General features: G+C 46.6%; 1 protein-coding gene across 2 annotated transcripts in view; it reads left to right on the forward strand.

The window, feature by feature from the left end:
- Positions 1 to 18194, forward strand: part of SEPTIN9 (septin 9) — a 145804-nt gene that overhangs the window by 11532 nt on the left and 116078 nt on the right. Inside the window, exons 1-2 of one of the 2 annotated variants that reach the window (XM_030014679.2) lie at positions 4631 to 4746; positions 15325 to 15381. In XM_030014679.2, the coding sequence (XP_029870539.1) occupies positions 4731 to 4746; positions 15325 to 15381 (73 nt within the window). In that variant the 5' untranslated portion in view covers positions 4631 to 4730. Of the gene's footprint in view, positions 1 to 4630; positions 4747 to 15324; positions 15382 to 18194 lie in introns of those variants that run through there. The other variant, XM_030014678.2, reaches the window with a different exon arrangement.

Here is an 18194-nt window from a genome sequence, read left to right on the forward strand (position 1 = left end):
AACAAAGGAAGCAACTTCACTGGTGAACTCAGTGTGTTTCCTTCTCAGACACCCCAGGAGATATTTTGACCATTTCTGCAGCTCTCTCCCAATGTGGTCTGAAGGTGGGGAAGATGGGGACAGGAGGTGAACCGGGTTCCACGTGCTCCTGGGCTGAAGCTGGTCAGCTCTGGGGGAGGAAGAGTAGAAAGCATCAAATCTTGTAAGAATGCAAGAGAAAACATCAAGACAGGAAACAGTTTCTTCAGAGAGTTATGTTCTAGGATGAATTAGAATAGCCAGAATTTGTACTGGGGCATACTGGGAGGGATGCTGGAAGAGCGCTGTGGTAGCCTCTGAGAAGGTAAGAGCTATACAAGCCACCCCTGAATTATTTTACAATTGCATTTCTTTGTTATAGATGTTGTTATAAATAGTCTGATGAGGTAGTATGAGTTCTCATGACTTCAGAAAGAAATTCTTATTGATAATTTCCACTCTGTGAACACTTCACAGCGAGGTTGGCCATCTGCATAGGAATTCAGCTTTCTCATGAATAGCACAGGAGCCATAGACAGTTTGTAGCCTTGTCTTCAGAGCTGCCCTTCTATAATCACAGCACAGGTAGAGGGCACAGGGCTCTCTTTGAACTTGTCAGACAGACCCCAGGCCCCTACATGTGGGAATGGTGCCTTCTTTAGCACACCTTAGTATGTGTGGGGTTTTAACTCTTCTCAGCTGGACAGCAGGAATGATAACCAGAGGGAAAAACCACACTGGTTTCTTAGGTCAGGAGCATTCAGGACCAGAAGTTGCATATTATTTTTAAATCTACGTGGTTTGTTGCAAAAGGTGTCACTGGGCGGAGAACAGTGGGTCAGAAAAGGAGAAGACATGGTGTTAAAAATACTCATCTTGTGCTCAGTATGGCAATAAACTGTGAGTGCATATGAAGAGTAGGCTGCTCAGATACCCTGCTGATGCGTTGTGGCTTTGCTCCTTCCTCCTTGCCACCTTCTCTCTGCTGACTGTGGGCTGCTGGGGCTGCCTGAGTAGGCACCAGAGCAGTTGCTTTACCCAGGACTGTTCCATGCTCTCCTGCTTTCCATCTGGAGATGACCTTGTTTGAATTTCTAGGAGAGCACGAAGCTTGCCAGGGTGGGTTTGTTTGTGTTTCTCTCTAAGCAAATACCTGGCTGTCACGTGGAGCTGGAGCAGCTGGTGTGCAGCACCTTGTCCAATTCCAAGGTACTCACAGTTTCAAGGCAAAATCATGGCTTATTAACACAGCCTGGAGGACCTCTTGTTAACCCTGTTGAGTGGAGGATGTCGGGGCATTTCCATGAAGCTCTGCTGCTCCCTTGGCACTCGTAGGGCTGCAGGGATGGGGCAGGCTGAAGCAGCCAGCTGTGCAGATATGATGGGAGCAGTCTGCTAGCTGCAAGGCAGGCCATGCATGGTCAGGCTTTCTGGCTTTTTCCATGTAGTTGATCTGTCCTGGCTTCTTACACAGGAGGAAAACTCAAGGGCATGGTAGAACCCCAGATAGACAAGCTGGTTAAGTGCAAACAAACTCTTGAACCAGGGCTGCTCTGCCTGGCACCTGGTAGCTTTTCACATTGAGGATCCAGTGCACAGTGTTAGAGGTTTGCAAAGGGAATGGCTCTAATTCTTATCTTCTGCGAGGTGAACTTCTGGGGCTGAGCCCAGATGCTGCTGCCTGTCTCATGTACGTGGCCCTGGTAGTCTGCCTTCCACACCTCAACTTGTAGTCAGCTCCATCCCACCTTCCTGTAAGCACCAGCCTGCAGTACTTGTCACCTGAAGCTATTTCCATAGTTGATGATGACAAAATCTGACAATTCAGCCCATGTAGGATATGAATCTTTCTTAGGAACCTCCTGCAACCACTGACTTGAGGGAGTCTAGTGTTTAGATTAGACCTTTGCACTGGTCCTTGCTGAATCACGTTGCATCCTATTCGGGTTTGTTGTTTGTTTGTTGTCCATTTCCAGTGTATCAGGATTAATGTGAATTCTGATATTCTGTAACACACTAGCATTTCATCCCCACTTGGGATCTTCTTCATCTTTTATAACCTATTTCCCATTTCTGACGGTTAATGAATGATGTATCCTTAGGTCAAAACACAGCTGGGAAATCAGGCTTTGGATTAAAAACTGCCTTGGCATAGCCTCTTAGAACATCCTGGAAGCATCCAAGCCCTGTTGCCTATAGATTATGGGCAAAATAAGACTATAAACCAAGTAGAGACCTCTGCTTTGGGGGCTTAACAGCCTCCTCAGCTTTTCAAATCATGTAATCATAATCTTTGCAGGATTAAACACTGTTTCAGCTGCGTTTTTTTTTTTTTTTATTTCACTTTCTTATGGAATAAACTGATGGTGACAGATGCCCAAGAGCCCTGGAGGTCAATGCTTTGTTTACACACAGGAAACTTAAGGCATGAGGGGTGACAATTCCCTCTAGAGAGGGACATGGCTGTTTCTCACCTTCTCCTGGAGCATGGGTCTACCTGGCAGTGGCCTCACTCTGTGCCTGTATCACCAGGGCAGAACCCTACAGAGGGGCTTCGGGCTCCTCCAGGGGATGTACTTTGTGGATAAACATGGCCTTTTCTCTTGTGCTCCCAAAGCCTTTCCAAGTGTCCATGGGAAATTCTCCGTGAAAGACCTATGCTTATGCCACTTGATTGCCAAGGAAGCTGAGCTGCAGAGAAACAAGCTGCTTCATTCGGTTTGTGTGGCCAGGTTGGGACATAATCAGATATCCTGCCTCCTGCTCCTTGTCTAATGACTGTGCAGATAACCGAAGTGCTTCCTATTCTTGTGTCTTCAGCCTTTCCGACATTGATCTTAAAGCTAGGAGAGAGCTAATATCCTGTATTACAGAGGACCGAGGCCCAGAAAAAAACAAGGTAGAATTTCATTTTGCCTGAGTTGAGCCATCTAAAAGCATCTCTGAATCAGAGCTGGTCCCTGCAGCCTTTCTCCAGCCAGGGGCTGTCAGATGACTCACCCTATCTTCCACCTCCATCTTGGGATGGGGGTGACTCACTGGCTGCAGAGCCAGTCTCCTCTGTTGACTATGGAGGGCGTCTGGGGTTCCTGTGCAGATGTTTAATATGCGAACGCTCAGGCTGGTACTGCCCTGAGGCTCCCAGGTATCTGTGGGCGAGTGAGGAGTCAAACCTAAGCCGTTGGAGACCTCTGGTTATGATCCTAAGTAGTGGGCATCCTTCCTTCACAGACACTAAAGCTTGTGGCCACCAGCTTGCAGCAGTGAGCAGCGGTGCAGCGAGTGACTGCTTTGTGTACCAGCAGTTTTCGAAAGAAGTGCCAGCATCCCTCCATGCAGCTGGGGCTGCATCCCCTGACGTGCTCAGGAGAGACCTGATTGAGGAACAACTGGGTCATGCTAAGGACAGGCACTATTACAGATCTGATGTCTCAGAAATGGTAAATACCTTTAGTCTGTTACCAGTGAACATTGTTCTCTGGCTCCAAAACTGCTCACAAAGAGGTACTTTCGTGGAGAGGAAGAGGGGTGCCAGCAGGAAGCTTGCTGAGACAACACAGAAACATTTTCTACCCATGATCTCAGCCTCTGGAGATAAGGCTGGAATTTTGACACCCCCCAGAGCATCCTCCCTTGGCCCCTTGTCGATCCTGCAGCTCTGGACAGGGGAGGGAGGTTCCTGCCTGGACGATGACCCCACAGGGGATACAAAAGGTTGGGGCAGGTTTGGGCTAGAGGAACCATGGCAGTGCCATGGGTCCCCTCTGGACATGAGGTGTTGGAGTCCTCTGACTGCAAAAGATGCCATTTGTGAAAGGTCAGCTTGTGTGATGAACTCTGACCGTGGTGTAGAGGTCATCAGAAGGGACCTCAGCCTCCAGACCGAGAAAAACCTTTCAGGTTTGGCTGGCAGGAGCTTGTGCATACACTGTGGCAGGTCACACACGCTGTAGTTCATCACTTATGGCATAAGGTGCAAGTCCATAAGCTTCACCGTGTTGGGAATACTCGCTCGTGCTGCTGCTTAGCACAGCACAAGGTCTTGGCGGTGCCGGGGTCCATGCATGGAGGTTTGGGTTACTCAATAGTTGCAGGCTGAGCTTTCCAGGGAGAATCCATGCTGGCACAAAGCAGATCTCAGTCCTGTGCATACGGGTGTATTTGTTACAGAAATAGCAGCAATTGCCTTTTTGTCGCAATGGTTTTCATAGTGGAGGCTGAACCTTTGTATCATTGGGGTGAGTGACTCGAGGGAGGGGTTCTGGATGGGGCCCAGACCTCTGCTGCCCGGCTGCGTTACACCGAGCGTGCCATGTTCCACGTACAATGCTGCCTTTCAGCCAGACCTACAGAATAGGCTTTGTGTCTCCTTGTGTGAGCCCTCTTTGAAGAGAGAAAAGCTTCCTTAGAGGCTGCAGGCAGTGCTCCGTGACTTGAAATGGTTTTCACCTGTGCCAGGAGTGATTTCACTCTGCCTTTTGCCAGGGCTGAGCTGCTTGGTGGTGCCAGGTGCTTCACCTTTCCCTTGCTGGCAGCTGCAGAAACCCATTAGAGGAACGAGTTGCATTGGGACCGCTTGGTACCTGGGGAGAAGAGTGTGTAATCACGGAGTAGTATCAAGCAGAGGTGGTTCCTACAGCTGGGGTTTATTTAAATGAACCTATTCTTAATTTTCCTGCTGTGGCCCTCTGTAGAGCTGACTGTGGGAGAGTATGGCTTGGCAGAAAGGTAGGTGTTGGGTCTAGAATTGTTTTGTCCCTTACAAAGATTTAAAAAGGTAAGCCAATAAGATATTGGCACTTATGTATTGATTCTACATCTTGTTTTTAAATTAATTTAGTGCTTTTGTGCTGGGTACCTTACTTCTCTGATGTCCAGCAGCAGGACACAACAGACATATTCTGGGGATTGGCATGGGCAACAGGTATTTCTGAGGACCTACTCCTCCATTAAATGCCTTTAAACACTTCACATGAGAGAGACTGGGGGGGAGAGCCCACAGGAAATTTAATCTCAGTGTTGGCTGCTGACCCCTTACAGTTACAGTCTTAAGCTGCTCGTGTAGCTGCCTTTGGGACTGTGGTCGGTCTTTCTGTGGGCGTCTGACTTGGGGGAGAGAACTATAAGTGCAGCATCTCTTAAGATAGAGATGGAGTTATACTACAGTTTGTAAAGGCACTTTTGCAAACTGTAGCGTAAGCTGATCTGCAACATTAGGCACTCAAATAAGTCCTAAAAATTGGCTGAAGTTCTCTTCTATTCCAATTTCCCCGCTGCAGCCTCTATTAAATATAATTGTAAGATACAAGGAAAAACATTCAAAGAATGTTACTAACTTATGAAACTGGATTGCCTTGGCTACTTCTGGGGCAGACTTAATAGGAGAAAACTCTCAATTGTATGGGTCCAGGGCTTCATTGTAGTCTCAAATTGTAACTTCCCTTCTTCCCTGACAGCGGACATTATCTCAGTAACCTATAGATAGTGCCTGAATCATTCTTTACAGTACAGCTAAAATGTAAAAACATTAAATAATATATCCCTCCTGCTCCTATAAGCAGGGGAAGTGTTTGACACCTCCTTTTACAGGCAGAGAAAAGGATACGCGGAGAAGGAAAGTTATGTGCAGCAAGTCGTGGTAGAGCCGTGGTGGCAGCTGAGCGGTTCCTGACTCCTCTGTCCGCAGACGGCTTTCCCCCTGCAGCCGAGCTGGTCCTTCCTCCCTGCCTGCCTACCTCAGCATCTTCCTAGGGCAGGTTAGCCTCAAATGAGCAGAGAATCAAGATGTGACTGGAGTTGGGTTTAAAGATAAATGTTAGAACGTGGGTGTTTGATGTCCCAAGGGAGCAGCTGCGATTCTGAGCTTAAATTTCTTGTGTAGGGTTATCCAGGGAGCTGGTTTCTGAACCACAGCTTGGATCTTGGGCTTTCTGACTCTCGGGCAATTCTGCGTAATATCAGAGTATTGCAGGGGACCTACCAAAGTGATCCAGACTCATTGTTGCATGAACACATGACTGCAAAGTGTGCGTGTTTTGGCTGCTACTACACTAGGGATGCTCGGGTGAAAGGGCTCCAGGTAGCGTTTGTACCCCAGAGTACGTTTGTGCGGGTGTTCGATGCAGAGAGAAAAGTGACCATTGTCTGCTTGAGCTTAATGCTTTTTCAAGATTACCTGTTCTCAATCAAGTGGTCAGACAGTTTGCGAATCTTGACCCTGTGTATTTGACTGAGTTTCTGGCTAGGGAGGGACTGGGATTTAGTGACCGTGGTGCCTTGGCTGCTGCTTTACCTGTCACTGGTTCGTTCCTTTGTCCAGATGTTACATGGCTGCAGTGGAGCATCTCTCGTACTGCGTGGAGGAAAAGGGCACTTTGTCACAACTCTGGAGTGACACTTGGACTTGCATGTTAGCATCTAAGTAAAATCCCTGGCTGAGTTTTTCCCTTTGCAGTGTCTTCAGAGTCAGACAAATGGTCTCAAAACCAAAGGCTGCCCCTTATCTCCTCCAGCTGTGAATGAGGAGTTGCTCACTAAGGCTGGGGAGTCCGAAGTGGCCAGGTCTGCTCTGGGTGTCCTGTTAGCTACAGGTGCTGGCATGCCTCTGCCAGGCAGCCCGGTGGGTCATCCCGGTGGGTCATCCCGGTGGGTCATCCCGGTGGGTCACCCAGGCTCATGAGAACCCTTAACCTCTGCCCTTTGTCGTCTGCAGCCCTTTGGCTAGGGAGCCGCTGCCTCTTTGTTCTCGGCTTTTCTCCTTTATACACCCCCATCCCTCTCTGGGAAAAATCAACATTTGCCTTTCAGAGCCTGGCAAACAGAAGGGGTCTGTATTACATCCTGATGGCAGCCCCAGGCTTGCAGGGCTCCAGTGATAAATCCAGTGATGTTTGTTGTGGGGGGACCCTCTGAAACACAAGTTTGGGAGTTCTGTGTGTCTGAAACAAGAGCAGGGAAGCAGTGAGCGGTCACTGAGCAAATGCTGTGGCTGAAAAGTAAAATTTGGATTGCGCTGAGGTTGCAAGAAGGCGGCAAGAAATTGATTTAAAATCTAAGTAAGGATGATTTTTTTTTTTTTTTTTTTTTTTTTTTTTATCTGAAGTAACACATTGCTGCTTAGCGCGCTAAAGCTGTGTACAGTGTCAGAGTGCAGCAGAGCGCCAGATGCTGGGCTGGGAATTTTGCACCAGGAGTTCTCCTGTGTGGTCAGAGCCAGAGCGTTATGGGCCTGCGGGGAGTGGGGAGGAGAGCTGTGGGGTGGCTTGGGAGTATTTGATCCATATGGAAATACCACATTGCAGTTTTAAAATTCCTTTCCCCTCCTTCAAATCTGACAGTGATTTTCTCCAACTAATCCATGGCCATTGCCAGACAAACCTGAGAAAATTAGGTGCACTCATGAGTCTGGATGCTGTAAATGTTTGGGTTGGTTTTTTTGGTTTTTTTTTTGAAGGCAAAGGATGAGCAGTGATCATTTGGTTTGTTCTTTGTTTGCATAGTGCTCTGCGTGTTAAGCCTTATCTCTTGTCCATTCAGGCTCCTGGTGACTCTTGTGCTATTAATGTTAAGGATTAACTAACACGTTTCTAGCTTGCTGAAGCTCTTGCGGCAGCTGGTTAATGTAAGAGCTTGATTATTTCCTTCTTTGAGCAAGGCTGCAGCTTTGAGTTCAGATCCCTTTCCTCCTTCCCATCTCTGTTGGGATGCTGCAGGTTCTGCAGAAATAAATGGGACCAGATCCAAGCTGCTCTCGGCGATGGCTTTGCGAGCTCTGGGATGTATTCTTGCAAAACGCCCTCATTTAGTGAAAATGCCATGAGGACACTGTTGTAGTTCTTGGGTCCTGCTTCTCTTTCGTGGATTTCAGAAGCTAAGGAGTGTGAGCAAATGAGGAGTGTGGTGAAGATGGTAAATTTAGAGGGACAAGATTTCTTTGGAAATCTGGTTAGCTTCAACAGTGAACTGGAAGTGATTTTAGACTTGACAGTAGTTACCAGGTCCGTTCCCAGTTGGTACAGCTTCACAAGAACAGTTTTCTGTTCCTTTATAAATCCTTTCCCCTTCCCTCCTGCTGCTAAGTAAAAGAATCACATAAACCAGCAAAACTGACAATACTTACAAAAGACCCATTTTTCCAGTCCCTTCCAATTTGTGTGGATACTTGCATTATAAATACGCATTTGTACAAGTCATCTGATGTGTCAGTGTGGTGATGTGGCATCCCTTCTGCTGCCTGGCCAGATTACTGAAACACTCTAACCAGAACGATCACAGATGATGACTAACATGCTTTTTCATATGAAAAACTACTTGTGCTAATTTTTTTTTTTTTTTTTTTTTTTTTTTTTTTTTTTTTTTGTGCTTTCATGATTGTCCAGCATATCTGTGAATGACTATCGGCTGTGAGGAATTTGTGGGCAGTAAAGAACAGATTATCACAAAGAGCAGTGAAATGATCTTGTTATTTCTGTCAAGTGAATATCTGAGGATTGAGTTTGCTCACCTCAGAATAAACACACAGGGAAGAGGCATGGTCTCTGTGCTGTTTGAAGGCCATTTTAACTATTGAGCAACTTGTCAAAGCACTTGGGGTCACTCCAATGTTTTAATCTTGACGTTGAGACTGTATGTCTCTGAAAAGCCAAAACTTCATTCAAGCATGAGCTCGAATTCACCAAGACTGGATAAAAAGGTGTGTGGGTTTTGCAGGTCAGTCAAGGCAATTTTCTGGCCATGAGCTCTATGGATGCATCAACTGATTTCCTGAGAATTACTGCAGTTTAATTAGAGTTAAAATCTTGAATCAAAGCCTGAACTTGAGCCAAGGTTAAAGTGCTGGGTCCCTGTCATCTTCTACCACCATGTGCAAGCTTGGCCCTTCTACCTAACTTAGCCCAGGAGCTCTGGGCAGGCCACTGCTGGTCTTGGGGAAGCCTTTCTAATGCTGCAAAAATTGAGGCTTATTTCTTACTGCCTCTTATCGTTAGCACAAGCTTTTGGAGCATTTTTTTAGTGTTAGAATGTATTTGGCACCTGCCAGAAGTATAACATTGTGGTAGGAATATATGCATCTTGCTAATGCCAATTTTCCTGTGGTTTCCTTGAGGGTTATCTGTAATCCAGCCTCGGGCTGGATTCTTTCTATGTGTGAACTCATGGCTCCACTTGTATTAATAGTGCTGTGCTGATTAGCAGTGTTGTCTGGTCCCAGCCTGATGATATCCAGCTCCCACGAGGGAAATGGTTGGTGGTATTTCAGGCTGCATGGTCTCTGCTCTAGCCTTTGACCTAGACACATCTAGCTTGTTGGCGTACCCACGTGGTGGTAGCTGTGTTGGAGAAGGTAGTGGTCCGCTCCTGAGTCTGTAATCGGTGCCCCATGGGAACAGCATCCCTCCATTCCATCAGCATCCCTCCATCCCAGTGAAAGCTCGGTTTGCTGCCAGAGTTATTTGATCCAGAATGAAACCATGCACATGGGTTGAACGTTTTTCTTCTAGCTGTGCTCAGCTTCTTTGTAAAGAGTCTCTATTACACAGAATCTGGAAAAGTGTCTTTTATTCTTCAGTGCATGTTTCTGATTAGTGCTGGAAATGAACATGAATATTTTCTTTTTTTTTTTTAAACATATTCCTTTTGAGGTTAATGTTGCAAGTGGATTTCAAGTTAATGGAAGTGAAGTTGTAATTGTGTGGTTCATTGGACTTGGGGTTGAAGCAATAGAGATTCTTCTTCCTTTGCTACTCTGCAAACAGATGTCTCTTCCTTACAGTCCTCAGCTCCCCCTGAGCCCTTCTGTCCCCAGCTGTCTCCAGGGACACCCACAGCTCCATGTGCAGGGCTCTACCTCTGAACGTGATGTCCTGTGTCAGCATTAAAACTTTGCAGCTTAATCTCCAGCAGCTGCTCTGGTATATTGGAGAAACCACTGAGGTGGTGGTTCTGTGGATCAAACCACGTGTGGGTTATCCTCCTTCTGTTAACAGCTCCAGGCCTCGTTACTGATGAAGTCTTCTCCAGCCATTTTATCTAAGGAGCTTTTAGAGCTTGTGTAAGTGAAGCGGGATAAAGTATAGCTGCTGGTGTTATACTATATTGCTGGTGAAGGCAGTTCTCTTTCCTGCTGTCTAGATAGTACCTGTGAATTAGATAAAAGAAAATAGATCTCACACCCTGTATGGTCCTGAACAGCTGGTCTAAGGGTGTTGCGATGGATATACACCTCCTAAAAGGGAGTGGAAAACTCTGTCCCAGCAGTCTGCACTGGTACCTGTGCCAGCTCTGCATCCGCTGCAGGGCAAACGAAGTGACATCCTTGCTGTCATCTTGCATCCTCCCTAGCCGGCAGCAGGATGGCCTGGGGAGACAGCAAAGGGCAGGACGGATTAGAGGAGTTGGGGCTGGGTGCCTCTGCAGCGCACAGGCTGGTGCAGATCCTGCCCTGGAGGGAGCCAAGTCTAAATGTCGGCCTTTACTTTAAAAACTGCTGGTGTTGTGTAGGTGCTGCAGGCACCTCTGAAGTGTTGTTCAGCTGAGGGTTCTCCCACCACCCCAGTGCTAAAGTTGTCGAAGTCTCGGGATGGCTCCGTGACTTGGCCCAGACCTGTACACCCCAGGAGAGAGCTCTGGGGAGCCGGCAGTGCAGAAATGCCTGTAGGAGGAAACTGGTCTTGGATGGAGACATCTCCAGTGCTGTCTGGACACCCTGCTGCGTTTGTGCTGGGTGAAGAAGGAAGCTGAATTATCTGATCTCAGACTCACTAGTAAATACGTTTAACAGAAGCAAGGGCTGCTCAGATGAGCTGGTGCCGCTTTGCTGACTCCAGCACAGCATGAGATGTCTCCTGCTGGTTTTGGCCTGTCCCTTTCTGACATGACCTTTGTTTGGTTTGGGTTCTTTTGTTTGTTTGGTTTTTTGTTTTTACTGGACTGTGTAGAGAGAGCAAGTTCCTGGGCTACATCCTCCATTGTTTGTCTTCACCCTGTGGTTTCTATTGATAATGGAAATTGCTCATTTGTTCTTTTGATTTTTACATAGTATGAGTGTAGTGGCATGGATCATTTACTGTGAGGAAAAAATAATTCTCAAGTGGCCTGTCTCGTTACTATTATACACATCTAGAAAAAGTTTGGGGTGTATCATGCAAAAACTCTGATGGGTTTTGGAGAAAGTACGTGTTGACTGTATTGGAGGTGAACATCTCTGGCAGCTCCCTTGTTAGCTCTAGGTTCGGATTCAGCAAAGTCAGACATCGTCTGTGTCAGGGCAAGTATCCATAAGATGCTCCCGTTTCAACACTGGAATGCTTTGCGTCCATGGTGTGTTATATCAGCAGCTGCAAGAAGCATGAAATAGTAGAACATTTGGCCCAATATTGTCTGGAGGGAGTGATTTAAACGTGAGCCTGGCTAGGATCTCGCTTGCACTGACACAACCCAGTTGGAGCGATTCTTGGCTTCAGTAGTTGCGAAGGAGACCCCAGTGAAGCCCAGTGTCCTCTGGTGCTGCTGCTGCCTTTCTGCTGCGCCATATGGTCCCAGCCTGTGGATCTGGAGGGAATTAGTCATTGATTATAAAACGTGAAAAAATACTGCTCAGCCAGCGAGCCAAGGTGAGGTTAAGCTCTGCGAATGTTATAACTTTGTCCTGCTGCGGCACATCCGCTGGGTTGAGTGAACTTGGATTGGCCGATTTTAACTGTTGGACTCTTCCATTTTGAAGTCATTCTGCTGGGGACGTGGGGAAGCATTCTTAATTTCGGCTAAATAAAGCATATTTCATTATGTTTCTTAGTCCAGTGCACTACAATAAAATTATAGCATGGCTTGAGGGCATTTGAACTGCGTTAAGAGGGAAGACTCATAGACACTGTGTCTGGGGTGGAAACCTTTGATTTTCATTCCACAGCCCAAACCCGGGGCTCAGTCTGCTGCTTCCACGCTATAAATAGAGGTAACCCCAGAATGCGCTCAGCATGCCGATGCTCTCCGGTCCTGCCCACACTGCCGGCTTCCTGGCAGTGTGTTCAGAGCAGCATATTTTTAGCTGTTGCTTTCTCTCTCTCTCTCTCTCTCTTTTTTTTTTTTTGACAGATCTTCTCTTCTTGTCTTGCCAGGCTGCCAGCTTTCCCTGCTGTTTATCTGCTTTCCAGGACTGTGTCTAGATCCTCCCTCTGTGGAGGGGCAGTGGGACATCACAGATAGCAAGCTTGGCTTGGGCTCCATAGCGCTCCCTCCTCTTTCCAGGTTCGCTGTCAAGGTGTTAGCCTGTATGAATTTCTTGTTTGCTCCTTATTTTCCCTTTTGTTGAAAGGGGATTAACAGCACTATTACATATTATTAATGTTGTTAACAGGTTGAAGCAACAGCTGTCAGAAAAGCTTCCTTCTAGTGCTGTCTCCAATACAGAGCAAATGAATTCATCTTGTCCACCTTTGGGTTTACCTATTTAAAAAGGGTATGAATAGTAATTACAGATCCCCAGAGAAAACCTGTGAGTCAGGGCAGATAAGCAAATTCTCAGAGATGTTTGCATAAAAGGTATAGGCTCAGCCAGGGCACATGGATGCTCTGATGGCTGTGCTGCATTGGATGCTCCAAGTCCTATGTGTGTTTTTCCACTGGAGTCGTTGCTAAAGGGAATAAAGCCTATTTCCTATGTGCGATCCTGTCCAAGCTTGTAAGCTCCTCGCTCTGCTTCCGTCCTGCTTTGCCGCAGACTGAATGAAGTCTTTGAACATAAAAGGATGTATTTAACTAGCTCAGCATGGCTGCATATCTGCGTTCTTCAGCTTGCCACCCATAAGGGACGTTTCTCCTCTGTTTTTTGTGCAATTATGAAAGCCAGTTTTCAACACCGCACCTTGCCTGCATGCAGACAAAGCAGAGGTGTTCGTTCTCTGCAAGGAGCTGAGCCAGGACTCGAGTGCTCTTGCAGCTTGTTTGAAGAAGTACTGTTTAAAACTCGGTTGACCAGAGGAAATAATGCCTTTTCATTCTTGCTAGTGTCCAAAGAAACAGTAGACATTTAGAGGGGAGAAAATAATTAAGAAAAAAAATCAGGGACTGGGTTTAATAGAAAAAATCATATGTTTAAAATTTATAATGCCTGGTTATCATGCACAAACTCCTAGAAACTTCAGCCCTTCTCTCGCTGTCAGTAATGGAAACTGCACGCTGAGCGATGTGTGTAGCAGCAGTCTGCCCCATTGCAATGCAGATAAAGCTGTCAAGAAGACAGACTGGGTGTTCACACATGCGGGTGGACAGTCCCAGCTCTATTTTTGGCCCTTTGGCTGGCGGTGCTCTTTGGGGGGCAGAGTGGGGGATGGCTCTGGGCGGTGCTGGCCGGGGGTTCTCCCTGTGCCGCCATGGTCAGGAGCACCGCTGTTTCCCTGGGACTGGCCCTGCGGTTCAGCCACATAATGTTGTAGGCACAGAGGCTTTTTATATTAGAAGAGGAAAGGGAGGCAGAAAATGCACACACATTCATATATATAGGCAGAGGGTTCTGAGCATGAGACACTTTTTCCATGTTGATTTGCCAGGCAGCTCTTTTCCCTTCCCTCCCTCCGTCCCAGGCTCATTGGTATGAAAGTTTTCCTGCCTTTTATATATTTTCCTTTTTTTTTTTTTTTTTTTTGTATGATGCACTCTTCCAGCTGACAAGGTTTGTAAGGTTGTGGCTATGCTACAAATCACAGTTTAGGGGTGTTCTGCAGCTTAAATTGGTGCTGTTTTAATCCCTTTGTTTATTGTCCAACAGATCTGGTAGATGGTGAGAAGATAGTTAAAATAATACAATTGAACAACAACATCACCCCCAAAATTTGGGAGTTTCTTATCCGTTTGCAGGGTAGAAATCCTGTTTCAAAATACTGTTGTGCTCAGGTGGGGTTTGTATTGAGCTGAGGAGCCTCCGTGGCTCCATTCTGGAGCTTGACAGCTCCAGCATCTGGTGCCTGAGATGATGGACACCATCCTGGAGCTGCTGTTCCTCTGGCAGGACCCACCAGAAACTGAGGAGCTGCCAGACCTTCTGGGAATACCCATATCAGGACATCATCGCATTTGGGGTAGTTTCAGAGTATAGCATCCCCCCTGACGTAGTTCGCTGTATTTAGTGTACCTGCTTTTATTGTGCTAAGAAAAGAGAAACCGAGGCACTAATCAATGTATGGTTTCTGCATATGGCTAGGTTTTAACCAAAGGCTTTGTTAAGCTCAATTCTGGTTCTGGCTGAATTTTTCAGCATCTCTGGGAAACGAGTGTTGTGGCAATCACCAATTCACAAACAGGCAGATGGGACAGCAGAGAAATTAAACGAGTTGCTGATGAATTAGAAATGTTGCCATAGCCAGCAGGTCCCGATGGCTTGCCTGGAGTCTGGGAGGCAGGCAGGCTCCTGGGAGTTACTGGTTACTTTCTGAAATGGGTATGGGAATGGAGGAGACAGGTGTGTCTGGGTTTTGTCTTTCAAAGTAATGTATGATGTAGGGTAGGTTAAGGTGTCCACATATCTTTCTCCAGCACTGTGCATATGAATTAACCATGTGCTACCCCAATGAGTAAGATTAATACTTTTTCATTATAAAAGATGGAGCAGAATTAGCCCAACATCTGGATTGCTGTGTTCTAGTGTAGCATCTGCTTGGAACATGCAATGCATCCCGTGTTTCAGCTGGTCTAACCCCATGACAGGATTCTCGTACACAATGTGTTCCCAGGACGGTGGGTGCAACCTAGCCAGAAAGTAGTCACCTCTTGCTTTCTTTTTTTCGTGTGATGCTGAACGCAGGAGCCGCTGCTGTCCTTCCAGCTGAGCTGGCTGGAGAGGCCAAGCACCTCTGGGAAGCGGTCTCTTTGGAGGAGCCTCTTTGAGCTCTCTGCCAATGCAGGGAATGTGCTGGTCCCTAAATTCCTGTGCTTTCCTCTCTCAGCAAGGAAACCTGTCTCTGGAAGTGCTGCACTTGTCTCCAGGATAAAATATCCTGGAGCGAGAGGTGAACATGCGTGTCCCACTTAATGATTTCAAAAGTTCTCTCTGGTGTTTCTGGAAACCCTAAATACATTCATGGGTTTGATATGTTTGAATAATAATGTTTGACATCTTCAGGGAAAGGTGGAGGTCTCTTCTCAGGTGTTTTTCTGTTTAAAATAACATATAACATTCCTTTGATCGCAGAGGTGATTGTGCATAGCAGATTCCCAACAGAAAACATGCCTCACCAGATGTAGAGTCATAGTGAGATTGCTCCACGTACATATGAACTCCCTTGATCCTTTCAAACCTTCTTCTTGCTTTAGGAATCAGCCGGACCTCCAGTGGGAGACTTCGGAGACTCAGTGACCAGACAAGTCCAAGTAAGTTGCATGAATTTCTCTTCGAAATTTCCTCATCCAATAAAAAAAATTTTTTAAAATTGAGAGAATGCAAGAGGTAACTCTCAGAAATCACATCTCCTGCCTCCTGTCCGCTGGCCATGGTTTGAAAGGCAAAGCTGGCTGCTAATAAATGCAGAGCTCTCTACGCTGTAGAGAGCGAGCAGTATATATAAAAAAAGAGAGCAGAGTGTGTGTGTGTATATATGTATATTTAACACCCCCCCCCAAACTATGAAAAGAGAGAGCAATATAAAATAAAAGATTAATTACTTACTGAATAATGGATCCAGAGAGAATAATTAGAAGGCCCCATCTCAATTCAAGGGATCTAATACAGGGCAACAGAAGGCAGGAATGGCCTGAGGTTGAAATATAGCTTTAGTCATTAGCAGCTCTTTCGTACTCTCCTTAGCTATTATTTTTTATTGGATGTGGAGATTTATGGATTATATGTGCTTGTGACTAAATTTACACTCCTAATTGCAACTTAATGTTTCTGAAGCTGTTTCTGATTCAGAAGGAAGCAGGTGGGAGGGTTTCTTTCTCGAAAAAGGTGTTTTCCAGCCTCGGGAAAGCAGTAGCAGAAGTCTCGGTGCTTGTGAGTACCTGAGCCCGTGCGCTCTGCTTGCATGTGCGTGACGTGGGTTGGGAGTGCCCAGGGACAGAGACACGTCTCTGGTGCTTACCTGTGTTGGCCTGACCCAAATTACACCCCGTGAGTAGAAAACTTCACTGTTCTCGTCTAAAATACTCAAAAGCAAGCTAAGACAGCCCATTTCTGGGCTTTTCCTTTTGAGGGCCCCTTTTGCTGGCTGTGCTAGCCCCTCCGAGGAACCTGTGCTGCTCCACAGTTCAAAACTCTGTGGAAACGTCTGTCTCCAGAATCAGGGTGCTTTGTACATCACGGATGTTCATCTTTCTTAGCAGGTGCTTTGCTGCAGTTGAAGTCTTCCTTCATGTTTCCTTCTCTGAGATGTATGACCACTGCTTGGCATTGACTCCTCATTTTCTCTGGGATGCTGACAGTTGTCTCTGCTCCTTGCTGCAACCAGCCTGTCCCCCCCCCAAGAACCCCACTCACCTCCTCAACACCCTGCTCTGGCCACGCTCGGTTCAGGGCTTTCATCTGCTCCTGTCCTCTTGGTTTCTCTGTCACTCACAGTTGCTCCCTCCGGGCTTGATTTGCTATTTTAATTCATTTTCTCAGCCCTCATATCCTGTCTCAGCTCCCAGATGTACTTACCAAAACAGTCGTTTTCAGCTTTTCCCTCTGTGTGGGTGGGAGGAGAAAGCCACCCTCGGGATGCCTTCCTGGAGCAGTGACTTCAGCGCTTCGCTCTATCAAGGCATCAGCACATGTGGCATGGGGATTAGTCACAGACATCCCGTTACGCGTGTGCTTAAATGCCCTGGGAGCTGTGACACTGCCTGCCTGGCCCTCGTCAAACACTAGTGATAAGCACAGGGACAGGTATTCACGTTATGGCACAGACAAGGGCGACAGGGGTCTGGCACGCTGTGACGCTGTCCTGCTGCTGGGACGCTTGCTGCTCTGCACCTGGAGCTTCACAGCCATGCGCTGTCACCGTCTCCAACCTAATGTTGTGTTGTATCGGTGGGAGGGCGTAAATATGGTCAGAGGAGGCCGCTGCACCCCAAACTAGTGTCACACGGCAGGAAAAACGCATTGAGCGATAATCTAACGTGGAGTCGCAGTATTGGTCTGGCCGCTAAAGCTTTGCGGCAGCGATTGTTCGGTCCAGAAGAACTGAGCTGCATTTTAAAGCTGATGCTTCAAAATTCGGCCACCAGCGCAGAAGCTGGTAGTTTTGAACTGAAGTGCGTGTTTATCTTCTGCATGTGCAAAAACAAAGTTGCAGTCTCAGCCCTGGCACCGCATGTTTTCATATATATATGTCCGAGGACAGAAAGGGGAATTGGTGCAGCTCCAAAGGTAACTGGAGTGTAGAGAATCTAAATTGAAAGACACAGCGCGTTTGTTCAAGCTTGTTTTCTTTAGATTCTAATTATATACTTTTCCACTTTTCTGGTGAGAGACCTTTTAAATTTTAATATTTTTTTTTGAAGTAAAATCAAATGAACAGCTCAGTGCTCCAGTTTACATTGCAGTAAATATTTATGACTCCATATAACTGCAGCTTAATTTCCCCTTGTTTCAGGTCCAAATTTTCCTTTCTGCACATCTGGCCTTGCACCCAGAAGCTTTTGTTCCTGTAAAAGATAAATTGGGGTTGGGATGACTGAGTAGTGGTTGCAAGTGAAGCATTGCAGAAGGGGATTGCTTTGGGCTCTTTGCCACCCTAAACAAAGAAAGGGATGACATGCATTTCCATAGCCACCAATTCTTGGGATCTGGACAGCTGCATAGTCATCCACACACCACATATTGCCTTGGGGCATGCAGTGACAGTAGGAACCTGGAGATCTGATGTTGACCTCTTTTGGAAACCTTATTCTGTGACTCCTTTCAATCTTTCTTGTCCCTTTGAAAGTGGTTTTATGGCATCGGCATCCATCATTGCTCAGTGACCAGCAATTCTAGGGCTTTGGAGCTGTGGTTTTTGTTTTGTACAGGCCTGCTGCGTAGTCCCAGGTAAGCCAGTGAGGTGGGACTCATCGAGACTGCTCAATGGAGAGAGCTGGAGACTATCAGAAAGTGTCTGAGAGCACTTACTTTAGAATGGGAAGAATAAACTTCTTGGAGGAGCCCATATCCCCATGGGATTATAAGGGACCATAATTTCTTTAGGTAGCTACATTTAGGGATATGT

Source organism: Aquila chrysaetos, chromosome 5 (assembly GCF_900496995.4).
Source record: "Aquila chrysaetos chrysaetos chromosome 5, bAquChr1.4, whole genome shotgun sequence".
NCBI lineage: Eukaryota > Metazoa > Chordata > Aves > Accipitriformes > Accipitridae > Aquila > Aquila chrysaetos.